The 27,699-nt window shown below is 55.7% G+C and overlaps 1 protein-coding gene across 18 annotated transcripts in view; it reads right to left on the bottom strand.

Moving 5' to 3' along the window:
• The window catches only part of OBSCN (obscurin, cytoskeletal calmodulin and titin-interacting RhoGEF), a 147,188-nt gene that overhangs the window by 24,661 nt on the left and 94,828 nt on the right, over nucleotides 1-27,699 (bottom strand). For 12 of the 18 annotated variants that reach the window (XR_016021423.1, XM_088798862.1, XM_088798859.1 and 9 more), the window contains 27 exons: nucleotides 27,371-27,637; nucleotides 24,890-25,162; nucleotides 24,017-24,292; nucleotides 23,372-23,659; nucleotides 22,971-23,246; nucleotides 21,986-22,359; nucleotides 20,204-21,077; nucleotides 19,154-19,432; nucleotides 11,955-12,033; nucleotides 11,593-11,717; nucleotides 11,232-11,429; nucleotides 10,960-11,013; nucleotides 10,647-10,742; nucleotides 10,152-10,367; nucleotides 9,624-9,693; nucleotides 9,231-9,298; nucleotides 8,103-8,222; nucleotides 7,810-7,949; nucleotides 7,246-7,446; nucleotides 7,045-7,127; nucleotides 6,710-6,883; nucleotides 5,968-6,124; nucleotides 5,555-5,671; nucleotides 5,314-5,478; nucleotides 5,072-5,230; nucleotides 4,770-4,947; nucleotides 4,156-4,269 (listed from right to left, as the gene is read on the bottom strand). Coding sequence is in view for 17 of the 18 variants with exons in the window: in XM_088798862.1 (XP_088654988.1) it covers nucleotides 4,156-4,269; nucleotides 4,770-4,947; nucleotides 5,072-5,230; nucleotides 5,314-5,478; nucleotides 5,555-5,671; nucleotides 5,968-6,124; nucleotides 6,710-6,883; nucleotides 7,045-7,127; nucleotides 7,246-7,446; nucleotides 7,810-7,949; nucleotides 8,103-8,222; nucleotides 9,231-9,298; nucleotides 9,624-9,693; nucleotides 10,152-10,367; nucleotides 10,647-10,742; nucleotides 10,960-11,013; nucleotides 11,232-11,429; nucleotides 11,593-11,717; nucleotides 11,955-12,033; nucleotides 19,154-19,432; nucleotides 20,204-21,077; nucleotides 21,986-22,359; nucleotides 22,971-23,246; nucleotides 23,372-23,659; nucleotides 24,017-24,292; nucleotides 24,890-25,162; nucleotides 27,371-27,637 (5,421 nt within the window). In the remaining variant the exon portion in view is untranslated. The remainder of the gene's footprint in view (nucleotides 1-4,155; nucleotides 4,270-4,769; nucleotides 4,948-5,071; nucleotides 5,231-5,313; nucleotides 5,479-5,554; nucleotides 5,672-5,967; nucleotides 6,125-6,709; nucleotides 6,884-7,044; nucleotides 7,128-7,245; nucleotides 7,447-7,809; nucleotides 7,950-8,102; nucleotides 8,223-9,230; nucleotides 9,299-9,623; nucleotides 9,694-10,151; nucleotides 10,368-10,646; nucleotides 10,743-10,959; nucleotides 11,014-11,231; nucleotides 11,430-11,592; nucleotides 11,718-11,954; nucleotides 12,034-19,153; nucleotides 19,433-20,203; nucleotides 21,078-21,985; nucleotides 22,360-22,970; nucleotides 23,247-23,371; nucleotides 23,660-24,016; nucleotides 24,293-24,889; nucleotides 25,163-27,370; nucleotides 27,638-27,699) is intronic. The other 6 variants (XM_088798857.1, XM_088798868.1, XM_088798863.1 and 3 more) reach the window with 5 other exon arrangements.

Consider the following 27,699-nt stretch of genomic DNA (forward strand, 5'->3'; position numbering starts at 1 on the left):
AGCTCAGCGCCTCCTAAAACTCAGGGTTTCTCTCTTGTGGTGCAACACACTGCATACAGCAACTGAGGTAAGAAGCTGTGCTTTCCTGTGACCCGCAATTTTTGTCTCCGACCGACTCGAGTCTTGCGTCTGTCTGGCAAGGAATCATCTCAGACCCTGCATGGCTTCTGATTTGCAGTTTGGCGACAAGAAAGGGACAGTCAGAGGCTGGGGTTCCAGAAGAGAAAGAAGGTGGCCAGTTACCAGGACCTGAGGGAGGTCCATGGAACTTGGTGGTGGATATGCCGAAAGGGTGTGGTCGGCTGGGCAGCAGCAACGCCACCCCCCTTGCTGCCTGTGAACTGAGAAAAACCAAGCAGATGGTTGCAGCCTTATGTACTGAGAAGGGGGTTCAGAGAAGGAGGTTCATAGACAGAGTCTGGGTCGTCGCCTTGGTTGACTCTCTTTGGAGCTGGGATGCTATTGGTTCAGCCTCAGGTCGCTGGCTCCCCAACTGTGTGGACAGAACTGCTGGCTTGTTTTGCAGCTAATCCACTGCCTTGACTCCTGGGCCCCCGCCTGAGAACTCTCTGCTCTGCCTCTGGAGGGATCTGCCCTCAACTAGTGTGTCTCATAACCAGCTTTGGTGCCAGAGCCTCTTGGCACGTGGCAGCTGGCTCCCCTTAAACACACTCCTCTCCCAGCACATGACTCAGGTTTTAGCTGAAACAGTCTTTGGGGTGGAGAGTGGAGATCTGACCGGCTTGCATGTCTGTACGTAAATCGCCTGTTACACACTCACTGACCGACCAGCTGGACTTGTCTGCCTTGCTCTCTGCTCTCTCTGCTCCTTCTGCGTTCAGGGGCCGTTTCACATATACGGCCCTCTTCCGAACAGCAACAAACGCTTCAACCCATGTTGGGCCATTGTCAACCCCGATGGGGAGGGGCAGGAGTGAGCGAGAACTGTGGGCATGAGGATGGGCACTGAGCACGCACACGTACAGGGTTCTCTTGGAGATGACAGTCAAGGAGCCGATATATGCAGTGGGCCCTGGCGCAGGACACCTTCCTGCACAGAAAAAGCCTACAGGAAGCCGTCGGTGGGTGGCATGACAGCTTGTGGCACCCGGGTGGCATCTAGAATGCTGGTGACAGCTGGAGGAGGTGGTCCACAGGGCCGTGTGTGTTCTGCCAGGTGGCCCTGCCTCCTCAGAAACCTTGCTCAGACCTCATGGAGAGAGGCTGGAGATGATGCCACTGCCCAGGCCACTGAAGCCTTGCTAAGCGGTCACCATTGTGCGAGTGAAGCCCCAAGCAGCCGAGGGGGACAGAGCCCCAGAGAGCGCTGTGCTGTGGCTGCCATGTGAGGGGTCTGAGCTGAAACAGCGTCGGCAGCAGTGGTGATGCTACCTGGCTGAGGATTTGAGCAAGCCCCACACCTGACGTCACTGAGCCGGGAAGCGGATCTTGTTCCATCGCTGCCCCCAGCCCCTCCCTCCTCCATCTGGCCTCCACTCCTTTAAGAGAAAAATTATCAGGGGTGGTGTTAGTCTCCCTGTGCCAGAGGGACTGCCTGACTGGTATACCAGGGACCTTGGGCAGGAGGACGCAGACCTTCACAGCTCTGCGGGATTCAGGCACCTGGGTCACAACGGATGGAATCTCCACAGGGCTCCCCGTGAGCAAGGAAGATAATGTCACCTTGGGGCCAAGTGAGGGGACCCTGTGGCTCCTACCTCTTGGCCCTGATGCTTGCTGTGTTTGGAATTCCCTGCCCCACATGTGGGGAGGTGGCCATTGGCGCATGTAACTGGCCAAGCCCAGCAGCCTGTGCCTTCCCGGGTTGGTGTTCAGAACCCCATGGGGAAAATGGGGTTCCAGGCTCTTGGATAACGTGAAGGGAGCTGGGGTGACAGGAGACGCTGTGTCCCAATTCAACGGCCCAGCACAGCCAGAGGATTGTCACTAGCCTGATCCAGTCTCAGTTCCTGTGGCTCCAGCTGCTGTAGACTGGGGTGGCTGTAACGGGTTCACTGTGCATTCAGGCAGTGAGGTCTCTAATACACATCTCCAGTGCCCTCTGCTCCCAGCTGGCTGCCCCAGGGTGGGTGGGGGGGTCAGCACTTGGGCCTTTGTCCCTGACACTCAGCTCCTGCCGTATGATGACATTTTGCCAGCTGGCAAGTCTGACTGCTGCCTGATGCTGCTCTTCCTGGCCAAGGTCGTTAGGTGCTCACTGACCTTGAGCTGTTGTGAATGGCTTGGCTGTTTGATTTGCCACTTAACAAACTATAGATGGGCTGATGGAAACCCTCCCCCGCCTTCCTTGGGGCCGTGAGGCACACTGCATGGGGTGGACCCGTCCTAGTGGGTCAGTGCCTCCCGGAGCTATCTGTGCTATCATGATGCTGCTTTGGGTCTGCCAATGACCGGCTCTGGCCACACCCCATGGCCAAGTGTGCCACATGGGCCACCTGCAGTTTGACCACTGTGTCAACATGAGCTGACCATGCAGCTGCCACTAGCCTCCTCCACTCACTGGACGCAGCTGTCCCATACGCGTCATCCCTTCCAGGGTCTCCCAGATAATAGCCAGGGTGAAAGAGACCAAGGACTGTCCAGCACAGTTGGGAACATGGGATCCTTCCTTGACTGCCTGGGCAAGGTGCGTCCTTCTTTCCCCTCAGACGCAGCCGGTTGGCCAGCACATGCCCCTGGTGGCAGCTTGGCAGAAAGGGAGGGCCCGAGGGGCACAGAGTCACTTCTGGATGACTTCTATGAATGGGGTCCCTCTGAGCCAGCCCTCCAGGCAAAAGGTCTGGGCAAGGAGGGATGGCGGAAGGATGAGCTGCGCAGCCTCTGTGCGGGGCAAAGCAGCTGGGAAGGGACTGCCATAGACCCCAGAAAGTGAGCCAGTGGGCTTCCCTCCAAATGGAAGACCCCTGCAGCTCTCTCTAGCTGCCACCGGGAACCAGATGTGGCATCCAGCAGCTCTGCCATGTAACTCTGACCATGGGCCACAGGGATGGCCCCTACTGTGTATCCCAGCAACATGCCCCTACATGTCTTCTCCAGCCCCATCCTTTGCGCTTCTGGATAAACAAATGCCCCTGACTGGCTGTGGACAAGCAGGACAGCAAAGACTGGTAGCCCTGGGACGCTTCCTCTAAAACCAGGATTAAACTTGGTTATTCATACTGAACTAGGGACTCAGAGGCCTACCTGTTAGCCCAAGTGTAAGCCCGCTCAGGTGCAGCTTACCTACCAACCTGGCTGAGGTGTACCTCCCAGCCCAGGCGACCCCTGACAAGGTATCCTGATTTACCTGGAGGCCTGAACCACACCAAATGGTTTACGCTAGACTGATTTAACATGGGAGCTTTGGATCACACGACATCAGGTTGACCTCTGGAAGGGTGGTGACTGAGGTCAGCCACGCAGTGGGTCATCCATGACAATGTGAATGACCCCCAACAGAAACCCTGGACACCAAAGCTTGGTGAGAGTCCCTGTTGACCACTCTCTGTGTGCTGTCACACATCAAAGCCAGGAGAACAGGTGCTATCCGCACAACTCCACAGGGTAGTGGGGACACCTTCACCCCACCTGGACCCCACCCCTCACACCTCTTCCTTCTCACTGCAAAAAACTGGAACCCTGAGGGGAGTGGCTCTGCTGAGTTCTGAGTCCTTCCAGTGAATCATGGAACCTGAAGGTGAACATGGGACCCCCCAGCCTTGGTGTTAGAGTGAGGGTGCCTCCTGGGGATCCCAGAACTCTGCAGCTCCCATCACAGTCAGAACAAATCTGAGATCCCACCACAGCCCTTATTCCTTGCTATGCCCGTACTGGTGCCCGGGGCTCCTGGCTGCCCCTTGGAGCCTTCCAACACGTCTGCCAGGCTGCGTTTTCTCTGACTGGTGGTCTTGCTCCCAACTTCACATTACTCATTTGTCTCTCTGCTGTCACTTGTCTCCTCCTCTAGAAGGTCAGCCCCTCGGACAGGGTCAATGCATGCCCTCCCTTGCCCCACCCCCCGCATATGCCTTGGCCAGTCTGTCTTTGGTTCGGGAGAGGGCAGCTGGAGCAAGAGGCCTGTCCCTCATGCCTGGCCTCTGACCAGGACCCACCCAGCTTGTGGAAAGGCCAGCAGCCCTGGACTCAGAGGCCTACCTTTGTACCAGCTAACGATGGGCTTGGGCGTGCCAGTCACACGGCAGGCCAGCTTGACTGTTTCACCCAGTTCGGCCGTGCAGTCGGCCAGCTCTTCCTCGAAATCTGGGGGGCCTGGGGACACACATACACACCCAGGCCCTGAGTGCTTAGCTGTGCCCTCAGTGCACCCCTGGCAGGGACAGAAGCCCAACTGAGGGCATGGTTGTTACGGACACCGCCCTTTGCAATGTTGGAGGCAGGCTGGGTGTTACTGGGGGGTGGTGGGAAGTGTAGAGAGTAGGGTGTGTAGAAAGAGGAGCCTTGCTACCATTCCAGGTGTGGAAGCAGACCCTTTACACCCTGAACCCAGTCTGGGTGTCTGCCCTGTGTTGGGGGCCCCTAAGTGAACCCCAAATTTCCCCCACTGTGGTCAGGACCAGCCCAGCACCCCAACTCAGCCCAACAAGAGGCTGAACTGACAGAGGGGAGAGTGAGCCATCTGTCCCAGGAGACAGCCTTTTCCCTGGTGGCTGCCCAGGCAGGGGTAGGGGCCTGGGTGCCCCCGAGTCAGACGGCTGAGCTAAAAGGTTCAGTTCCTGTTTCTGGCCTTACTGCCAGGACCAGGCACTCACGCCAGATGGGCAGGGCCAGGCGTTGCTGGATGCCACAGATCTCCTTCACCCAGGCGTTCTTGGTGATGACAGTCCGCGCCTGCAGCAGGTACTTGCGCACTGAGTCCTCCCGCTCGTGCCATACCTCAAAGGCACGGTCATCGCCCTCCACCTGCTCATTCAGGTCGATGCTGCTCAGCTGTGGATGGAGGACGAGAGCTGACCGTCTGGGATGCAGCCAGAAGACCAGCCTAGGCCTCCTCCTGCCCACATGACCTGCAGGCCCCCTCTGCCCACCTGGGACCCAGACAGTGCCCACACACCTTCATCATGTTCCGGAACATGTAACTGAAGGTGTCAGTGCGCGAGTCCCGCCTGGGCTTGCAGACCACCAGGTGGTGTCGGAACAGGAAGACGTGGCGGTGGTGGCCCTTCCAGGGCATGCGTGCGCCCGGCGCTCCCTCCCACACGATGAAGTGGCCCTGGGGGAGTGGTGGGCACTCACTCAGCCTGGGAAGCAGCCCCCCACGGCCCCACGGCCCGCCCTGCATGGCATCCCCCAGACCTGGCGGATGGGCTCGCCCAGGGCCTCCAGGGTGCCTGGGTAGTTCTCCATGAGCGACACGTGCAGCTGGTTCTCGGCGCGCTGCGGCAGGGCCGACACCACCGCATAGGCCTGCTCCAGCAGTGCACAGTTCTGCCGGTTTCGTGCCTTGTTGCGGATCAGCTCCTGGGGAGACAGTGAGTCAGGGTGTGCCTGCTGGCCATGGGACCCGTGGGGTGAGGGGCAAGTGGCGGCTGCTGACCTTGAGCAGGGCTTGGTACTGCTGGACCCGCTGCACCGGCTGCTCCAGGAAGTGTTGTAGTGGCGGCGGGGGTGGCTGTGAGGGGTTGGCCGCCGACAGTACCTCCTCTGTGTATTTCTGCGGGAACAGAAGGGTGGGTTTCAGGGAAGGAGAACAAGGCCCTCAGATGGGCCATGTCACCTAGGGTGTCACCCAGAACCCAAGAGCACTCACACAGCCTTTACTCCCTGGGTGGGCCTCACCCCCACCCCAGTGATGGCGGGTTACTGAAGGGTGAGCAGAGCTTCAGGGCCTCTGCCTGCTTTTCTCACTAAGCCAGGGCCCAGGGGCCTGGGCAGGCTATGGGGGTTGGGCAGGGTCAGGGGAGATGACCTTGGAGATGGCAGCCAGTGCTGGCCAGGGGACAGGGGCACCTTATAGAACTCCTGCACGGCCGTGCTGACCACCACCGACTCGGCCTGCACTCGGCCCACCAGGAACTCCAGATACTTCTCGAAGGCCGTCTGGTTCTTGATGAAGCACATGGCCACGTCATCATCTGTGTCACAGCTCTGTAGCTCCTGCAGGAAGCTGCCGTGGAGGGAAGGTCGTGAGGGCCAGCATCAGGACCCTACCCACGCCCCATGATCCAGCCCTCCAGTTTGGGAGGAAACAGGTTCCTGCCAGGGCCTGGTCCCAGTGGCTCCTGGGGAGTGAGAAGGGAGTGTGTTGGGCTGCGGGGTACGCATGTGTGATGTTTGAGGGTGTGCACATGTGTGCAGGCATGCAAAGGAATGCATGTACATGTAGGCATGTGTGCACAAGTACACAGGCACGCACATGTATGTCGGTGTGCATGTGTGCACAGGTACATGTGTGCTCATGTACCCCTGTGCCCACACATGTAAGGGTATGCACAGGTGTGTGTCTGCCCATGTCCATGGCAACAGGTGGGAGCATTGCAGGCACTTCCATGGGTAAGCCAGCTGCACACGCCTGTTTCTGGAGACAAGTGTGTCCTCATACAGGGTGTGGTGCACCAACAGGTAAATCAAGTCAGCACCCCCGAGGCCCAGCCCTAGGGGTACACACACGTGTGTGAGTGGGTGGAGTGTGTGATATGTGTCCGCACACACACACCCGGGGAGCAGCCTCGAGGCCCACCTGCCCACCCACCTGTTGTGGAAGTTGCTGAGGTCCTGCACGTTGCGGAAGATGACAGCCTTCTGGCTGGCCACCGCAGTGGGCACGTGGGGACAGCTGTCCAGGTGCCGCATGTGGTGGCCCTGCAGGAACTGCAGGCTGCTAACGAAGGCCTGCTCGGAGCTCAGCAGCTCTTGGATGACAGAGCTGGGGGCAGAGTGTGAGGGGACAGTTCAGCTGCTGAATGGGCACCTCCACTCATGTGCAGCCTTGGGCCAGGGAGATGGTGGAGGAGGGCACCCCCACAAGGCCATCCCACTCCATGAAGTCGTCAGGCAAAGACCCTAACTCCCCTACAAGCCCCTTACCTCAGCCGTGCCTTGTATTCATCCTCGGACACGGCCTCCCTGGGAAACTCGGGGGCCTCAGTGGGCCCCCACTCAGGTGACAGCTGATGAGGAACAAAGAGGGTTTTAGAGGGTGGGGGTGTTGGCCCAGCCCTGAGGGGGTCTGGCTCCAGTCCTCATGGGGGGACAATCCCAGGATGCACACCCTGGCCGGCCAGCTACCTTGAGCCTTTTGTCCAAGTAGGCAGGCGACACCCAGCCCTGCCGCGAGGGACTGGACTTGGTGGGCTTGGTACGTACAAGCCAGCGAAGTGGGTGGGCTGAGTCCAGCACCTCCACGTACTGGCCCTCCCGTAGTGAGATGGCGTCCTGCTCGGCCCCCAGGGGCAGGTAGTCGGCCGTGACCACGTAGATGTCAAAGATCTGGGGGGAGGGAATCTGGGTCAGACCCAGAAAGACCCCAGCAGGGCCTCCCAGGCCCCCAGCCACAAGACCCCTGGCATTGAGAGGAGAGGAAGAAACCATCCTGACATCCTGTGAAGTTCTAGAATAGTCACAACCAATCTCTGCTGATGGAAACCCTATTGGGGCGTGCCGGTGGGGCCACCCAGAGGGGCAAGGGGAAGCCTGGGTCATGGTGGTGATGTTGGCTGCTCAGGTGTGCACCCTCAGCCTCCTCCATCCTGCCACCCGAGGGCCCCCCGTTTGCCACCCCACCCCCCCAACTCCTGTTCCCCTTTGCAGGCTCCAGTCCCCCCAAGCCCTTTCTTCCCCCCACACGAATACCTCTCCCCGGGAGTCCCCATCCTCTGACTCCGAGGATGAGTCCTGGACACTGGAGGAGGGGCGTGAGCGGCCGTGCCGGGGGGATGCAGATGGGGTCTTGGATTCCTCATCACTGTCACCTCCGGGCACCTGCAACTTGGCTGGGGGCACAGGGATCGTGACACTGGAAAGGGCCAGCTCCTCTCCTGTGCCCCTCCCCATAGGTCTTCAGGGTGCAGGCTGGGAGGGCCCTGACCCTGGGTCACTGTCCCCCCAAGTTACACCCAGGACCTCGCTCTGGGCTGGCTCCTTACCCTGCGTGATCTTGGCCGACACCATCTCCGTGATCTGTGTGGTCAGCTTCTGCAGGAACTCCTCCGTGCCCACCTCAGCCAGGGACAGGTGGCCACGGGCCTCAGCTGCCAGGGGCTCTCCTGGGGGCCAGACCCTAACTCAGCCAGCGAGCATTACAGACGAGCCTGAGCTCGGGGTTCAGGAGAGATGGGGACACACACGCTCAGGGCTATGCTGCTGGAAGCAGAGACGGCTGACCAGGATGAGGAGCCTTAATGGCTCGTGGGTATCTGAGCCAAGGTGTGACCGAGGCACCACAAATGAAGGGAAGCAGGTCCTGGGCAGAGGGACAGTGGGTAGTCAGGGGACAGCAAGTGGCCAGTGTGGCTGCAGGGTGCTGGGCCTGGACAGCTGAAGGCTGACTGGGTAGAGGCCAGGGTAGAGGAGGAGCTTACAGTTGTTGGGGCCCAACAGGGTTTGTGCCTCTTCCATTCACATTGGCCATTTGGCAGCTGGTCTGCGAAGGGGCTTGGGGATGGCACAGGGAGCTCAACCAGGCAGTGGGAGGTGAGGGAGGGATCTGGACACTTAAGGCAGGGGGCAGGACCCAATTTATCTCCCAAGGGTGCGGAGTAGAGCCCCAGCAGCTGGGATTAAGGGTGAATGAGGGCTGACTATGGGGGCTCAGGGGGAGGGAATATGCAGGAAAAAAGAGTAGGTATAGGTTAGATGAGAAGTGATCTGAAGGTGGGCGATGGGCATATGGGATGCTCGGTTGTCTCCTCTCTACTTCTGTGCAGACTCAATATATTCAATAACAATAGTTAAAAGTATGCCAAGGTGCCAGGATGCCCCATGCAGGTGGCCAGGAAGGGGCTGGACATGTGGGGGCCCTCACCCCAGCCCTGACTTGGCAGCTGCCTGCCCCTCTCCAGGGCTCCACACAGCCTGCTGGACATGAGTGCTGAGCCAAGGGCTATCTGGCCTTGAAACGAACCAGGGCTCAGAATCGGGCCCACGAGGGGATGTGTGGGAGCCCTGGCCCACAGCTGGGTGAGGGGGCATTCTGGGTCATCTGGGGCTTGGCCGTCCCTCATTAGGGCTCAGCTGCCCTTGCCGGAGCACACGTGCATCTGCCCAGCCCATACCTTTCCTTTGCCCGGCAAGGTTGGCAAAATCTGCAGGTTCTGGCATCTGTGCAGAGATGGCTTGGGTCCTAAAGGGGGCAGGGGTTTCCTGAAGGTCTAGAATGGACCCACCACCCATACCCTTGGGCAGGAAGAGCATGAGGAAACTTCTGACAGAAAGAGGGTATGGGAACAGCGGGCCGGGTGCCAGTCAGGCCCCAGGGAGCCCTCTCTTTTATAATGGGGAAACTGAGGCAGAGAGACAAGGGCTAGCCCAAGCCACACAGCCTTCAAGGGGCAGAGCCAGCTGTGGTCCAGGACAGGCCTCCAGCAGTAGCATTGTCCTCCCAAGGGCCAGGGCCCCTATGACACCCCCTAACCCCACTACCAGCTCTGGCACAGCCCCTCACTCACCCCTGCAGGAAGGTGGAGATGAGGGCCTCCTTCACCCCAGTCGGTTCCCCTGCTGCCACCTCCCTGGGCACTGTGAAGAGAACGGGTAACCACCAGGATGACACCCAGCCTGCTGAGCTGATTCTGGTGGGGACCCTGCCTGGCATGATGTCTGGGACACCCCTACCAGGGGCCCTGGGCCTGTCCATCCAGAGCCCCGAGGAAGGGATGTGCAGGGCATCCCAACTCAGCCCACAGCCAGCCCACCAGTGGTGTGGGCAGGAATAGGTCTGCACTTGATGCACCAGCCCAGCCCACGGAGGGGCTGAGCAGGGCCCAGGAAGAGACCGCTCATGGAGTCAGGGGGCTGCTAAAGGGTTTCAGCCTGCTTAACAGAGCCCACAGGGTGGCGGGGAGCTGGCCCCTGGGGCCCGTGCTTGGGTAGAGCAGATGGGAGAGGTCTGGGGAGGATCCCAGGGAGGGGGCCCATGTCCCCAGAAGGAGGCCCAGCCTCCTCCCATCCCCGCCAGGCCACTCATGCTCACTCACGGCCAGAAACATGCAGGCTGGCAGAACAGAGGGCCTGGCCAGCAGCGCTGGAAGCGATGCAAGTGTAGGTGCCCTGGTGCTGTGGGCCCACATCCAGCAGGACCAAGCTGTGCTGCTGGGCAGAGCTGGCTATCGTGTAGCCCGGTGTGTCCTGGCTGATCCACAGCACCCGCTCTGCTTCCGCGCGCAGCCAGTGCACAGCCGGGGTGGGGAGGCCTGGGGCGAGAGTGATGGTGGGCAGTCAGCCCCACACTGACAAGGGGGCTCTGGGAGGGGGGTGCCTCTTATCCTCCCTGGGGGTCCTGAATGGGCATAGGCTGCTCTAAGCCCCCCTGGGGTGTAGGGGTCCTGAGTGGGGGAGGGGCTGCTCTGAGCTGGGGGGGGTCCTGAATGGGGGAGGGCTGCAGAGCTTCCCTGGGGTGTAGAGGTCCTCGGTGGGGGAGGGGCTGCTCTGAGCCTCCCTGGGGGTCCTCAGTGTGGAGCAGGATGCTTTACCTTCGACCTTCACAGAGAAAGTGATGCTGGAACCCTTCTTCACCTTCTTGGAGGTGAACTTCTCTAGAAATCGGGGTGGCACGAGCTGCTGCACATCTGGGGACACACAGGTGGTTGCTGGTGATTCATGGAGAGCCACAGCCCTGTGTGGTGAGTAGGCTCTGCCCCTCCTCCCAGGTTCCCTCCCCAACCTGGCTGGGTGGCCTCCCTGCAGCATGTGTCCTGCATTCCACCCTCTCTCCACTGGGTGGGCGTATCCACACCACCCTGCTGGGCCTCCTGCTCTCCCCTTGCCCTTCTGGGCTTGGCTCACCTGCTGCTGGGCTTGGCTCACCTGCTGCTGTCTTCTCTTCCGGGTCATTGGGGTCTGAAAGGCAGGGAAGTCAGATCTGCAGGAAGAAGGTGCCTCCCGCCTGGGCCTGGGAACCTGCTCCCAGGGTAGGAGTCCCAAGGGTGGCCCGCTCACTCCTACACCCAGGACCTTCCGGAACCCGAGCAGGCATCTGCCCACCCACTACACTTCTACACATGGGGCAATGACCGCAGGCCCAGCCCAAGCCTGCCGACATCAGCCCCAGCACTCACCTCGAACCAGCAGCCGAGCAGATGAGTAGGCGGCACCCACAGCATTGCTGATGTAAGCCGAGTACTGGCCAGCATCTTCGCTGGTGACCGAGAGGACCTCCAGGGTGTGCAGAGTCTTCTTGTCCACTAAACGAATGTGCGCAGAAGTGGCCAGGGGCTGCCCATCTTTGAACCAGTAGAGGTGGGGTGCTGGGTAGCCTGGAGCCACAGGGGGAGTGGTCAGCACAGAGCCACTGCCCACTGGGCAGCATGCCTTCCATGTGGCCCAGGGAGGGGATTCCTGGAGATACCTTGGCCATGGTGACCACCCGACCTCTGCTGGCAGGAGGCAGTGCCTGGCCCTCCGGCCCTCCCCCCTCACCTTTCACCTTGAGCTGGAACTTAGCCAGGCGTGTGCCAGGGGCCACCTGGAGGTCTTTCAGCTCCTCTACCACCTGGGGCAGCTGCCCCTCCTCTGACGTAGACTCTGCGCCCTCCTGCTCGCGGCTGGCAGGGAACAGAGAGGGGCAGTGTGATGTGGCTGGGTGAGGGGTACAGGGCAGGGGTGGGGCAGGCCTAGATGGCTTCTGAGGTCTCCTGTTAACGTGCTGGACAGAAACTGTGTGGCCTGGGTAAAGCCTCCAGGACAGAGATTCTGTCAGTTCAAGCTGGCACAGCCATCCCCCACTCCAGGCCCAGGATTGCCAGCCTGCTGGGCACTGCCCACCCTTGCATGGCCCCCACCTGGACAAGTAGCCTTGGGCGCTGAAGTAGGATGAGGTCTCTGTGGCATCTGCAGCAGTGTCGTAGTCGGTGCTGGTCACTGGGGATGGAGGGTGCAGCTGGAGCCAGGCCCGAGGCCCCTCTGCCCGGGCACAGCCCCACCCCAGAGGCCACCAGTTGTTCCTGGGAGCCACTTATCCTCCTGGCTCAGAAGTCATGGGGACACAGCTACCCTAGGGCCCCTCCCTTCCCCCAGGCTGTTACTAACTACAAGACCCAACAAACTGTAAATACTGTGGGCTTCATAAATGGCAGGCAGGGACAGCAGCAGCATCTTCCAGTTCCATCCCTCTAGGGAATGGGAATGATGTATCTGGGCCTCAAAACCCATATCTGGGGATTTCCACGTGTAGCCACAATGGAGTAACCAGGACTGGATTGCCTTCTGCTATGGACTGGATGTTTGTGCATCCCCCAAATTCATATGTTGAAACCTAACCCTAAAGTGATGGTATTTGGAGGTGGAACCATTGGGAGGTGATTAGGTCATGAAGATGGGGGTCTTCATGAATGGAGTTAATGCCCTTATGAAAGGGACCCCACAGAGCTACTCCCACCATGTGAAGTCATAGCGAGAAGGCGGCCATCTACCACTCCAAAGGACCCAACTGTGCTAGCATCCTGACCTCAGACTTCCAACCTCCAAAACTAAGAAATACATTTCTGTTGTCCATAAGCCAACAAGTCTATGGTACTTTGTTGTAGCAGCCCGAACTAAGACACCCTCCCACTGGAGACAACCAAAACAAACAAAATACGTGAAACAATGGTTGTGATGTTGTGATTTATAGTAAGAAATATGTATTTGGTCCTTGTACTGTTCCTGGCACAGAGCTCCTAAAACCCTTGGAATTTTCTGTGCTGAGGATAACTGTGTCTTGATATTCATAATATGAACCCTTGTCAACCACCCCTGAGTTTATGTGAATGAAGTGATTTTGGAAAACCCCTAAGGATGGGGGCTGGTTGCCAAGGGAACCAACCATGTGATTAGAGGGTTAGAATTTTCAGTCCCTCTGAGGAAAGGAGAGGGGCTGGAGACTGAATCAATCACCAATGGCCAGTGATTTAATCAATGGTGCCTGTGTAATGAAGCTTCCATAAAAATCCAAAAGGATGGGGGTTCAGAGAGCTTCTGGGTTGGTGAACACATGGAGATGCTGGGAGAGTGGTGGGCTGAGAGAAGACATGGAAGCCCCTCGCCCCTTCTCCATACCTCACCCTGTGTATCTCTTCCATCTGGCTGCTCCTGGATTATATTGTTTATAATAAACTGGCAATCTAGTAAGTAACATGTTTCTCTGAGTTCTGTGAGCTGCTCTAGCAAACTAATGGAGTAACCAGGACTGGATTGCCTTCTGCTATGGACTGGATGTTTGTGCATCCCCCAAATTCATATGTTGAAACCTAACCCTAAGGTGATGGTATTTGGAGGTGGAACCTTTGGGAGGTGATTAGGTCATGAAGATGGGGGTCTTCATGACCTAATCACCCCCCAAAGAAGGGGTTGAGGGAACCTCTTATTTATAGCCAGTCAGTCAGAAGCACAGGTGACACCTGGGATCACCATTATCCTCTGAAGGGGAGGCGGGCAGTCTGCTAGGACCCTCAACCTGTGGGGACTGATGCTGTCTCCACATAGGCAGTGTCAGAACTGAGTTAAATTTTAAGACACAAAGCTGGTGTCACAGAGTTGCTTGTTGTGGGGAAAACCCACACACATTGGAATTGGGTACAGAATCATCAGAATGGTTTTCAAGTCACTAAGCATTAAGCAAGTGTGGACGCTGAGAGAAAACATTAAGGACTAAGGACTCCTGGTGGCTAACTGGGCTCAAACTTAAAAGCAGAGCCTAGCAGCCACTTCTAACGGGAGTTCTCTCGTGCAAACCACGCTTCAGTTAGAGGCCTGCACTGAAGTATCTACAATTGAGCTATTTGCACTGAAAAAGGTTCCCTTCTTCACCACACTCCAAATTGGGGATTCTTGCTGGTGTTGAATTGACACCAGTGACCAGTGGTTGACACAAGTAAGGACACATGGGGTTCACAATGTTCCTGCCATCTGAGCCAATCCTCATAAATGAGTTCCTGGAATAGTAGGACCAATAGGACTGAGGCTTTCCCTGTCCAATCAGAGCTATGCAGCTATATTCCCCATCAGCATCTTCACTGACCAATCAGAGAGGCTCCATTCTGACCAATCAGGACAGTGCTTTTTTGACCAATCAAACTATGAGGGTTTGGAGTCCTCATTTGCATGAGGATGGACCAATGAGGGAACCAGAGGTGAGAACTTCTGTGTATATAAGTCAGCTTCCCTTAGGCCCAAAGCACACACTTTCCCTTTCCACCAAAAACTGAAGACTACACTGCCTAGCTGGAGTGAAAACACCAAAGATGTCTCACGGGGCCAGAGACAGGCAGGAAAAGAAGAGGCAGAGAAGACCACATCACACCACATGGGTGAGGAGCAGAGCTATGTAGCATGCTGCTACATAATTGAGCTGTAACGCTATTGAGCTGCTCCATAGCTGTGATGTTCCACAGCCATGCTGTATGACAACTGAGCTGCTTGCACTGAATAAAGTTTCCTTTTTCATCACAGTCCAAACTGGGGATTCCTGTTGGTATTGAATTGACACCAAGGACCATTGTTTAACACAGGTAAGAACAGTAATGCTTACAGAGGAAACAGGTGAGCCCTGTGATTGCTTCAGTTTCTAGGTCCAGGAGAGGAAACTGAGGCAGATCCAGGTAGATCCTGAGTTGAGGAGACAGAGGCAGCTAGAGTCCACAGGACCGGTAACCAGAGAAGAGGTAGCTATACAGAGTCCCTCCCTTGAGGATATAGCAGAGCATACACTCACACGTGCATGTGCTGAAAGAACCATCTGAGAGGACTAGAGGAAACAGTGCCAGAGGAGCACACGAGCTGGGGTACCACCCGCTTCCACAGCCAGACTGGAAACACGATCTGGCTGTGGAATTGGGCAGAGTACTCAGGAACGCTCTCACCCCAGTAGAGGGAGAGGATCAGCTCTGCATGAGCGCTGCTTTGCCCTCACCTAACAAATCACATGGCAGACCCCAAAGGACTGACTGCTTCCGAGAAAGTCACTGTTTCCAGAACATAGCTCAAGAAGACTTGTAGGAATACACAGCATCCAGCTCCCAGCAGGGCAGTGAGGACTCACAATGTCAGGCACCCAGTCACAGATCACCAGACATGTGAGGAAGCAGGAAAACAGGAGCCACAACGTGGAGAATAAGCAATCACAACTGACACGATGTTAGAACTGGCAGCAAAGGATATTAATGCAGGTATCACAATTGTAGTCTGTGTTTGAAAAGTTAAGCAGAGACGACATATGTTAGATTAGATATTAAGAAAGATTAGATGTTAGATTAGATTAGATATTAAGAAAGATTAGATTAGATATTAAGAAAAAAACAGTGAACGTAAATGCATAGCAATAGAAAAATCCAAAATGAAATGAACAGTAAAAAAATTTTAAAACTTAGAGTATCAGTGAGCTGCACTATGACTTCAAGTGGCCTGATATACGTGAAACTGAAGTCCCCAAATGAGGGGGAAAGGAAAACTATTTGAAGAAATAATGGCAAAACATTTTCCAAACTTACTGAAAACTATAAACCCCAAATTCCGAGAAGCTCAATTAACTGCAAACATAAGGATACGTAAAGTGCACCAAATAATATAATCAAGTTACTCAAAACCAGTGATAAAAAGAAAATCTTAAAAAGTATCCAGAGACTGTATTTGCAGAAATTGACAAGCTGATCCTAAAATTCATAAGAAAATGCAAGAGACCCAGAATGTTTAAAACAGTCTTGAAAAATAACAAAGTTGGAGAACTAACACTTCTAGATTTCAAAACTTACTACAAAGCTACAGTAATCAAGAAAGTGTGGTAATGTCACGACAGACATTTAGATCAATGGAATGGAATTGAGAGTCAGAAATAAACCCATACATTTAATGGAAACTAGTTTTGGACAAGAGTTCCAAGACACTTTTATGGGGAAAGTGTCTTGGACACTTTCAACATGGTGCTGGGACAACTCAATTTCCACATGAAAAGAATGAATTTGAGCCCTTACAACGCATACAAAATGAACTCAAAATGGACCAAAGACCTGAATGTAAGAGTTAAAACTATAAAACTTTTAGATGAAAGCATAGGTATAAATCTTTATGACCTTGGATTAAGCAGTGTGTTCTTAGACATGAAAACCAAAGCACAAGCAACCAAAGAAAAAGTAGATAAACTGGACTTCACCAAAATTAAAAACTCTTGTACATCATAGGACACCATCAAGAAAGTGAAAAGACAACCCACAGAACAGGAGAAAATATTTAAAAATCACATATATGATAAAGGTCTAGTACTCAGAAAAATGAAGAGAATTTTTACAACTCAAAAGTAAAAGGCAAATAACCCAATATAAAAATGGGCAAAGGATTTGAATAGATGTTTCGTCAAAGAAAACATGCAAGCACATGAAAAGATACCCAGAGTCATTCATTACCACTAGGAAAATGCAGTTAAAACCTCACACCCACTAGGGTGGTTATTAAGAAAATTAACAAAACAAGTGCTGGCAAGGATGTGGGGAAACTGGAACCCTCATGCATTGCCGGTAGGAATGCAAAATGGTACAGCTGCTGTGGAAAACAATTTGGAGACTGCTCTAAAAGTTAAAGACAAAATTGCCATATTACCCGGTAATTCCACTCCTAGGTATGTAACCAAGAGAACTGAAAATATACATCTACAAAAAAACTTGTACATGACTGTTCATACCAGCATTATTCATAATAGCCTGAGCAACCAATGGATAAACATCATCCAATGAATGGATAAGAAACCATATAGAATGGAATATTTTTCAGCTATAAAAAGGAATGAAGTACTGACGTATGTTACCACATGGATGTACCTTGGAAACATGCTCAGTGACAGAAGCCAGACACAAAAGGCCACATATTGTGTGATTCCATATATATGAAATGTCCAGAATAGGCAAATCCACAGAGACAGAAAGTGGATTAGTGGTTTCCAGTGGCTGGGAGGCGGATGGAGAGTGACGACTAATGGGTATGGGGTTTCCCTTTGGGATGATGAAAATGTTCTAGAATTAGATGGTAGTGATGGTTGCACAATCTTGTGAATACAATAAAAACCACTGAATTGTACACTTTTAAATGGTAAATTTTATGGTGTGCAAACATCTAAAAAATTTAAAATCCCAATAGAAAAGACAAATTATGTGCAGAGAAACAAAGACAAGAATGACACCATATTTCTCATTGGAAACCACGCAACTTAGTAGATAGTGGACCTATGTCTTTAAAGTATGGGAAGAAAATGCTGTCCTAACAAAAATATCTTTCCAAAATGAAACCAAAATAAAGACACTTTTTTTCAGACATACAAAAGCTGGAAAAATTCCAGCTTACCCAGACTACAAAACATGTTCTAAAACATCCTTCGGGTTGAAAGTGACACCAGATGGAAATCTAGATCCATACAACAGAGTGAAAAGCACGGAGATAGAGGTACATGGAGAAATATGTAAGATCTTGTCTTATTTAAGATAACTGACTTGTTATTGTGTTTTAAATAGTTTTTTTCCTTTTTATTTTGAGAGAACTGTAGATTCACATGCTGTTTTAAGAAACAATGCAAAGATCCCATATACCCTTCACTTAGTTTCTGGCAATGTTAACTTTCAACTATAAAAGGTGACATTGATCCGTCTGTTGACCTTGTTCAGACGTCACAAATTTCACATGAACTCCATTGAGTGTTCATGCAATAAAATGTAATTTTATTACTGTTGCACATGACCACAATGTGTTCTTTTTCCTTGCTGAGTAGTATTCCACAGAACACAGGCTAATAGGAATAAAACTATTCTGAGCATTTACGTACAGCTTTTGTTATGAATTGAGCTTTCATTTCTCAGATAAACGCCCAATAAAACAATTGCTGGGTCACATGGTAGGTACATGATTAGTTCTGTAAAAACTGCCACACCGTGGTTCCAGAGTGGCTGCACAGTTCTGCACTCCCATTAGCAGTGCACAGGGATCCCACTTCTCTGCACCCTCACCTGCATATGGTATCATCACCGTTTTTCAGGTTAGCCATCTGATAACGCACACGGATGTCTCGCTGGGGTATGAATGTGCGTTTCCTGTCGGCTAATATGTAGAACATCTTCCGTGTACTTATTTGCCATGTGTGTATCCTTTCCAATGAAATGTCTGGACACGCTCCTATTCTAATTAGATTTTAAAACAACTTTTGCTTTCAATATTGAGCATGCCTTCTATATTTTAGATAAAGTCCTTTATAAGATATATAGTTTGCAGATATTTTCTCACAGTCTGTGGCATTTCACCCTCCACACCAGGTCTTTCTCAGAGCAAAAGGTTTTAACTCTCATGAGGTCCATTTTACAAAGTTTTCCTTTTATGGGTCAAATATAAAAAGGCCTTTCCTAGCTTTAGGTTTTATTTTTCTAAAGTCTTACAGTTTTATATTTTACAAATATATAATCCATTTTGAGTTCATTTTCATATAAGGTCGAGGTTCTTTTTTTTTTTTTTTTTGCTTATAAATGTCCAAATTACTCTGTTGAAGTTCTATCCTTCCTCCACTTAATTGCTTTTGTATTTTTGTCAAAAATCAGTTGGACATATTTGTAGGGATGATGGCATGTTCTTTGCTGCAATCGTCCTCTATCCTGAGCTGTCTAAGGGTCCGCCAGGCGTCACTTTGTTAGAATGAAAGGGGCTCCTACCTCTCTTGTCACTTAGGAATTCCAAGGAATTTAGGAGCTGTGAGCCAGGAACATATGAGACCTGACAGGTATTTCTTATTGCCCACAGTGCCATTAACCACCTCTATGCCCGGGGGCCACATCCAAACGTTCCTGGGCCCCTCCCATCCCTGAGGCTTCTCAAAGAGTGAAGGCCCCACCTCAGGGGGTTCCCAGAGAGCTCTCCATGGGCCACAAGGCATTGAGACCCCAAATCTGGACCATCCTCCAACCCAGCACTGCCCCTCCCAGCCAGGAGTCCCCGCACCACCCACCCTTGGCCAGCAAACCTGGCCAGCCATACTCACAGTCCACACGAAGCTCAGCCTTGGTGGAGGATACACCCACACTGTTCTCAGCCAGGCAGCGGTAGACACCCATGTCTGCCGGCACCACGGCTGTGATGATGAGCTGGTGGCCGCCCTGCTGGTCGTCACTGATCATGTAGTGGTCATCCTCCTCCAGCAGCCTCCCATCCTTGAACCAGCGCACACTGGGTACAGGCTGGCCTATCACCACACAGTCGAAGCTCACAGGGTACCCGTCCTGCACCTCCTGATTCTGCAGCACAGTCAGGAACACTGGGGCTGGGAGGGACGGGCAGGGTGTGCGAGTTAGCCCCAGCCCCCCACTCCCAATTGTGAGGGCTGCAGCGGGTTCCCCATGTGTGACCTGCAGGCCTCCGTTCATGTGAGAGTGCTCACAGACCTGGTGGCTAAACAGAACTCCGTCTCTGCCTGCTCAGCTCCCACTCCTCCCCATTCTCTAGGTCAGTCCTTCCTTTGTCAGCTTGGTTTCCTAGACATCCTGAGGCCAGAGGGACAGCAGAGGGAAGCGGGGAGGAGGAGAGGTGGAGGGAGGGTGAAAGCTGTGTGGCTGGGAGTCCAGGTTTGGCAGCATGAGGGGCTCAGAACTGGAGAGGGGAGATTTCAAGACATGACAATGTGGGTTAACAACACACTTTCTGTCATTTCTAGGGACATGCAAATAAACAAAGAGATGGCTTTTTAATTTTAGTTGCTGGAGTGGGAAATGGGGTGCAGACTGGGTCACATGGAACCCTGCATTTTATGCAGATTTCACGTCAAACTCTCATGGAGTAAAAGCCCCCAAACCAGAATTCCCATAGTGGGCTCACAGATGAGGACTCTGAGAGGCTAGCTAGTAACAGGCAGAGACAGGGTGAAATGAGCTTTGTCTACCCCAAAGTCAGGGCTCTTCCCAGTTCATTGGGTAGCACCTGCCAAAGACCAGAAACTGGAGCCCAGTCAACTCCTTGACCTTTCAGCTGACCCTGGTTACCCACCAACATTGACCCTCCTCTCTTTCACCCCACCCCATGCATCTTGCAGACTCACCAGTCTCTGTGGTCAGCAAGCTTGGCAGTGGCTCTGGAGGCGCTGCAGGGACCAGGGACACCTTGGCGATGCGCATCTCCACGCCCCGGGGCCCCTGCTCTGATAGGCTGATGTCCACCCCGATGCCCAGTGTGCCAAACATCTCCCGGAAGCGGGTGGCTGCCTGGTGGGCCTCAGCCAGTGCCTCGAAGCGGATGCAGATCAAGTGCTCGTCCTCGCGGTACGTCTGCCAGTCCCCAGGCTCCTCGGTCTCCAGTGAGCCCTCATCTGCACTCAGGAAGATCTCCTCGTCTGAAACCTCCGCTGGGCCCTTGGTGCGGAAGAGACGGTGCAGCCTCCGGGCTGCCCGGCGGAAGGCGTCGTCCAGTTCACTGCTGGAGGAGCTCTCGGCCTCACTCTCTGTCCCGCTGACCACCACCACATGGGCGCTGTGGGCCACGTGGCCAAACTTGCTGCTCACCTGACAGGTGTAGTGACCGGCATCGGCACGGCCCAGGCCGGTGACCAGCAGAGAGCAGGTGCCATCCCCAAGCTGGTCAATGTGGTAGTGACGGCCGTCAGTCAGCTCCACACCATCCTTCAGCCAACGAGCTTGCACATCTGCCTTGCTGGCTACCACACACTCCAGACATAGGACGTCCCCAACTTGTGCCTCAGTGTCCCCAAATGTGTGGCGAAACACAGGCCCCTCCTGCTGCTTCATCTCCTTCCGCACCTTGTAGCCCTTGAAAACAGCCTGGATCTTCATGGCTGCCTTGTCCAGGGATGGGTCACCCAGGTCCTCAGCACTCAGGCCTCCCAGAAGTGGGCACACTGCGGTTGGCAGCTCCTGCTGCTTCTGTGGCTTCCCAGAGGGGGCTGCTGGGGCCCCAACCTGTGTGCATGGGTAAGGTAGGGAAACTGAGGCCCAAGTCAGGGAAAAGATGGACAGGGGCATCCCAGGCAAGATAGAGCTAGAGCCTGGTCTGTGCCCCGGCTCCACGCCTCTCTCCAGCACAGCACTCTGTCTCCATCTGCTGGCAACTGCACTTCCTTCACTGAGGCTGGGTGCCTGACAGCTACTGTTGTAACAAAAAGCAAACCCACCCTCCCTGAAGTCACTTTACACAGTCACCCAGATTGAGACTCACAGGGTTGTGAGGAATACCACGGAGAGGCCAATTCTACTCTTGAAGAAGGTTTTAACAACCAAGTTTTAACATGGGTGAGTGGTAGATAGTGGATAAGTGGAGGTACAGGTGGGTGTATGATTATAGATAAGTGGATATGTGAATGGACGGATGGTGGTTGGAGGAATGATGGATGGATAGGTGAGTGAATAGGTGGATAAGTAAATAAATGTATGGAAACATTATGAATGAATGGTGGATGGGTGGATAAATGGATGGCAGATCGATGGATGAAAGTATGGTGATGGACAGATGGACAGAGGATGGATGGATGGATGGATGGATGGATGGATGGGATGGTGGGTGGTAAATGCATGGATGGATAGATGGTGGACGGGTGGGTGGATGGGTGAACATATGAATAAATGGATGGTGATGAACACAGGGTGCATAAATGGATGATGGATGGTGGATGGATGGGTGGATGGATAAACGGATGGTAGGTGGATGGATGGATAAACGGAAGGCGATGGATGGACAGGAGGTAGATGGGTTGGTGGGTGGATAAATGGAGGACAGATGGATGAATGGATGATGTGTGGATGGATGGTGACTTGATGGTGAAGATCTGAGACACCGAGGCCTTCTTTGCAGGCTAACCTGGAGAGCTCACCTTGCTGGCCAGTAGAGAGGTGCTGGGCCTACCAGCCTTCTTGAGGTAAGTGACCAGAGATGGAGTGCCTGCCCGGGATTCATCATCAGAGCTGGTGTGTGAGAGGTCAGCCTCGCCGGTGCGTGCCAGTTCGTCAGCTGTGGAGTAGTCCTCTGAGAGGTCAGGGGCCATCTCCTCTGCCTCTTGCCGCAGGCGCTGCAGGCGACCATCCTCCTCAGGCAACTCGCTGATTGAGTCTAGGGTGGGTTCACGGCTCATGCGGCGTTTCCGGGCCAGGACTTCCCATAGCAGGTGCAGGTCGCCTTCCTGGGCTGCTTCAGGGGGCAAGCTGGGCTGCATGGGGGCCTCATCCCCGGATCTTGGTTTCACCGCCACTGGGGACAGCAGGGTACTGGTCAACTGGGCAGGAACAGAGCCATGACCCAAGCTAGCCTGGGCTGCTGACTGTGGTTGCCCCCCATAGGACTCTGCTCTCTGCCTGGGCTCGAGAGCTCTGATGGCACAGTCTTTACGAGGTTTCACAGACTCGCTCTAGACTTCAGCTTCTGCTGATCAGGCCAGGCCTCAGCCTACCTCCTGTGCAGAAGAAGCTTGGGGCTAGAGTGCAGAGGATCAGAGTGGATATCGGGGGTTAAAGTTCAGGGAGCTGAGTGGGGGGTGGCTCAGAAGTCATGGGGAGGTGCAGAGTGCAGACAGGAGGCAGCTCAGAGTGCAGGGGCTGGAAGACTTATGAGACCAGCAGTGGGTACCAAGGGCTGCCATGGTCAGGATCCTGCTCAGGGAGGAGTGTGGCCTGAGATGCCGGTGACACCGGTCCTGACATGAGGCTGAGCTTCGCTGGGTCTGTGCACTTCCTCAGTAGGCCTCACTCCCCTGGGGGGGTTCCTCTGCGTGGAGGGCCACCCCACCCCCACCCCCACCGGCATACCCCAGGGCTCACCCTCAGTCCTCCACCCCCTTACACTGGACCCCGAGGAGGACGCACCATGGAAGGTGGTGGCACCGGCAGAGGCAGGGTCCACGGCCGGGCCACAGCGGTACTCGCCCTGGTCCTCGGCGGAAAAGCCCCGGATCACCAGAGTGTGCTGCCGACCCTGGTGGAGAACCTGAATGCGCCTGCTGGGCTGGATTCGCTCCGTTCCCTTCAGCCAGACAACCTCGCCTGCCTCCGCCACCTCGCACTCCAGACGCAGGTCCTCGCCGGCAGACACCTGCCGGCTCTCCGGGGTAGAGGACAAAATGGCGGACTCCAAGGCCTCTGCTGGGAACAGCGGGTGGGGATGGGCACAACAGCAGGTGCAAACCCCGGTCCTCCAGCTTAGAAAGGCCCGAAAGCTCCAGACCGGACCCCCACCCTCATCCGCGTGAACCAGGGCGGCGACTCACCGAGCCTCACCGTCTGGGGCAGATGCACAGGCTCCCCAGCGCCCGCGGGGCCCACGGCTGCCACGCGGAAGCGGTAGGTCTCCCCAGGGGCCAGACCGTCCACCACGCACTCAGGCCCCGGCACCAGCTCGTGGCACAGCCGCCACTCGCCGGTGGCCGCCGCCTTCATTTCCACCCGGTAGCCGCAGAGGCCCCCGCCACCGTCGCTCGTGGGGGCCACCCAAGACAGCGTCACGGAGCGGCCGCTGCGCCCTACGACCTCGGCATCCTCCGGGGGGTCAGGGAGGCCTGCGCGGGGGCGTGGGGGTGGAGGCAGTCTGTGCAGCATCTTCCCATTTGGGGCACAGACCCAACCGCTGGGGTCTAATGCTAGGACCCAGTATGGGTGCGGGCAGACCAGCCCCCAGGCCGGTGAGCTTCGGTCCCCGAAGCCGCCTATCTCAGGGAGCAAGGATCTCACGCTTCAGTCACAGAGAGACTGTGAGCCCGAGCCCACCCAGGGTGGGGGACTCAGCCCCCCGCCCCCCCCCCGCACTGGCAGCCCCCACGGAACGCCCCCAGCAGTCTGGGGCTGGAACCTCCCGCCCCTACCCACACACAGGAGAGCCCTGAATCTGAGCTGTAGCCAGTGGGCAAGCCACCCACCTAGCACGGTGAGCCGCGCAGAGGCCACGGCATCGCGGGCGGCGAAGGTGACCTCGCCGGCGTGGTGAGGCTGGGCGCTGCGCAGCAGCAGTGCGTGGTGGCTGCCCTCGGCAGTGACCGTCCAGTCCGCGTCGTTCGGCTGCACTGCAGCCCCATTAATGTACCAGGTTGCCTCGCCCACCGGCACCGCTTCGCTGAGCGAGCAGCTGAAGTGGGCCTGCCCCCCCATCCGCACGACCTCGTCCCGCGGGGCCTCCAGGACTTCCAGGCGCCACCCTGCGGGGAGGGGCCGGGGGCGTGAGCGCTTGACGAGGGGTGGCCTCTTGGGGGCTTGGAGACCCCCAACCAACCCTCCCACTGCCCCCACCTTCCCACTACCTCCACGAAAAGGCAGCGGGCCCAGCACGGGCGGGAGGGGTCTCAGAGATCAACATGCCCCCAATACAGAGCGGGTTCTCCCTTTGAGGAGGAAGCCTCAGAGATCGATGTCCTCCCAATACCGAGCCTCGGGTGAGAGTGGTCTCAAAGACCGATGCCCCAGCCATCACAGCCCTCCCGGGTCCCTCTACCCCTCAATCCCCCTACAACGATATCTAGTGGGAGGAGTCAGACTCAAGCCCTCTATGGCCTCTCCTCGCACCCCCGCATCCGGTGGGAGGGGTCTCAGAGACCAACAGCCACACCCCTACCGCCTCCCCCCACCCCCCTGCAGTCCCAACCCGACTTCCGAAGCCCCACAATGCAGCGTTTCGTGAGAGAGGTTTGAGAGACTTACGGCCCTCTTTCGGTCCTAGCTCCACCACCCCCTCCCTGCACCCCTTCAGCGTGGTATCCGCTGGGAAGGATCGGAGAGACCCCACCCGCACCCCGTACCTCTGACGGTGAGGAATGCTGATGTCACCACATCCCCCGCCAGGAAGGTCACCCTGCAGCTGTCCTGCAGCCTCAAGTTTTTGAGCAGCAGCAGGTGCCGCAGACCATTCTCGAAGTAGACCACTTCGGTGTTCTCGGAGGTGCCCACAGGCTCGTCGTCCAGCAGCCAGGTGTGGGCCGCCACCTCCGGCTGGGACAGTTGGCACTCGAACAGCGCCTCGCCACCTTCTAGCGCCTCCACGTTCTCCAGGCCACGCACCACCATGTTCTTGGCTGGAGGAGGGAGGGGTGGCTCAGCGCATAGGGTCCTCCTGCACCCAGATCCCCCAACAGTCACGTGGGAGAGCCCCCCTCCCTCCATGACAAAAGGCTGAACAGAATGCAGCTGGCCACCTGGAGGGAGACCCGTGGTGTCCACATGGAGCCATCATGTGTGGCCTCCCAAGGCCATGCCCACCTCCACACCATCACCACACTAGTGGAAGGAGTTGCGGGGGGGGGGGGGGGGTCTTCCCCATCTCACAGGTGAGAAGCCTCACAGATATTCCCAAAACTTGCCAGGGCCGCAGTGGGGCTCAAAACTGGCCTGAGACTTCCACTCCTTATCCTGGCTGCAGGTGGGGCTCTGGACATGGCCCCCTTTCCTGTTTCCCATTTAGCACTATCACACCTGCTGTGCTACTCCCCTCATTCACTAGTACCAGAGAGACCTCTGCCCTCATTTCCCAACCCTCTGGTTCTCTCCTCCATACAGTATGTGAGACTAATAAGCAGCCACACGTTTTTCAGGGAAGCCATGAACTCAGTGCCTGGCTGTGGCAGCTAGCCTCTCCCAGCACTGTTCCCACGACAGGCCATCTGCACTGCAGGTATCTAGCCAAGAGGAGTGACAAGAGGGGACAGTGGAATGGGAATGGAGGGATGCCTGGGGGGCAGCAGGGAGTCAGGACAGCGGACTGAAGGATACAAGGGGCCAGGTGGTGAGGTCAAGCAGGAAAGGAGTGCCAGGGGACACAGGGCTGCCCTGGCTGCTGGGGAGGATCTGGCCTTGATCCACAAGACAGCAAGGAGCCACTGCAGTCACTAAGCTGGAGGTCCAGGCCAACAGCCCCAACTGCTGTCTGGGCATCTGTCCCAAATGGAACCCACACACAGCCCTGATGCTCCCTCCCAGCTCATCCAGAGCCCAAGCCTGTGCCTGCAGGCAGGTGCATCTGCTCTGGACAGGGAACTAGGAAGTGAAGGGGTGAAGGATGTGGGGAGGCACCTCAGAGCAGAGGACCCATCGGGCCATCGGCGTCCTTCTACCAGGCCTCCTTCCACCCTGAGCTGCTTATGCCACAGACCAGACTCCCACCAGCCCCTTTCCTCCTCACGTTACAACTAACAGCGCCAACAAGGACTCAGGAGTCTGACCACCTCCTGCTCCAAAGGAATGATCAGGAGGGGTGGGCACCAGAGAGAAAGCCGGGCACAGTCACTGCTGGAGCTCACCCTCCTTAGTTCCCATCCAAGGATGTCACCACTGCTTTATTTGATAAAATCCTAGATTTTAAAGCAGCAGCGAGTCCCTGAGCACCTGCTGTCCCCACTTCCCTACACTGTTCCATTCTCCATTCGGCCCTGCTCATGGCTGAAGGCTCTGCACAGATGTCCATGAGCCCCACTGCCGTCCCTCCCTATAGCGCCTGTCACATTTTCCAGTGCAGATGTTGGGTGTCGCAGTGAAGGGAGGGCTTTTTGTCTATTCCCTGCTGTGCTCCCAAGTACCAAAACATGTGTTTACAGAACTTAGTCATTGAACCAGTGAGTGAATGGGGGTGGGGGGTGGGGGGTGGGGGGGACCTCAGGTAGCCAATGGCTATACTGGTCTCACCTACTTGTACCTGCTGTCCAACTTGGACGGTCCCCTGACAACTGTGTCCACCCTCAAGCTCACTCTCCACCAGGAACTTTTCAGATTTTCCCAAAGGAGAAGTGGCCCCAGCCAAACAATGCCCCCTTCTACAGAGCGAGGCAGCCCACTGTCCCCGCTCTTGGTTGCCCAACAGCATATTCTTTCAGGGACATGGTGCTTGGAGAGCCCTCTAAGTGACTAGCCTGGGAAGGGGCAGAGCTGGGATCTGAGCCCGACCGAGGGCCCAGCCGGCCCCAGGCCTACTGGCTCACTCGCCCAGAAGCTACATCCTTGCCTGCCTCTACCTTCACAGTGTTTTGGATGCAGATTCTTTAGGTGCAGCCTCTTCCCAGGGTTTGTCTAGCCACCTTGTCCCATCAGGCTGCTTGAAGAGGGCCTGGGTGAGCGGGCTCAGGGCCCACCCAGCTTCAGCTGGCTCCAGCTGCTGGGATTCTGTCTTTCTAGTACGGTCACAGTCACCATCACACAGCGCTGGATGTTACCACTTGCTGTTCCACCACGTGGCTCAGCTTGAGCCACGGGGAAGCCTGCTGGGCCTGGGGCTGCCCACCGGGCGGCCTCACCTTGCACTTGCAGCAGGGCTACCACACGGGTACCCGCGGCCTCACAAGAATAGATGCCACTGTCGCAGGGCAAGGCTGGCCTGAATGACAGCCTGGCCACGGTCCAGTCCTGCTCTATGACGACACGGTGCCCGTCGGCGCGCACCTCCTGCTCGTCCATCTTCCATGTAGCCTGCACTGGCCTCGAGTACTGGCAGAGGAGCTCGGCCAGGCCGCCCTCCTCCACCGCCAGGTCCTGCATGGCACTGACCACCTCCACCGTGGGATCTGTCGGCCGACACGCCAGGCACGCGTCAGCCGGAGCAGTGTGGCTGGGGCCCACCCGCCCT

The sequence above is a fragment of the Rhinolophus sinicus genome, chromosome 5 (assembly GCF_057876585.1).
Source record: "Rhinolophus sinicus isolate RSI-liver-muscle chromosome 5, RSI-T2T, whole genome shotgun sequence".
Lineage (NCBI taxonomy): Eukaryota > Metazoa > Chordata > Mammalia > Chiroptera > Rhinolophidae > Rhinolophus > Rhinolophus sinicus.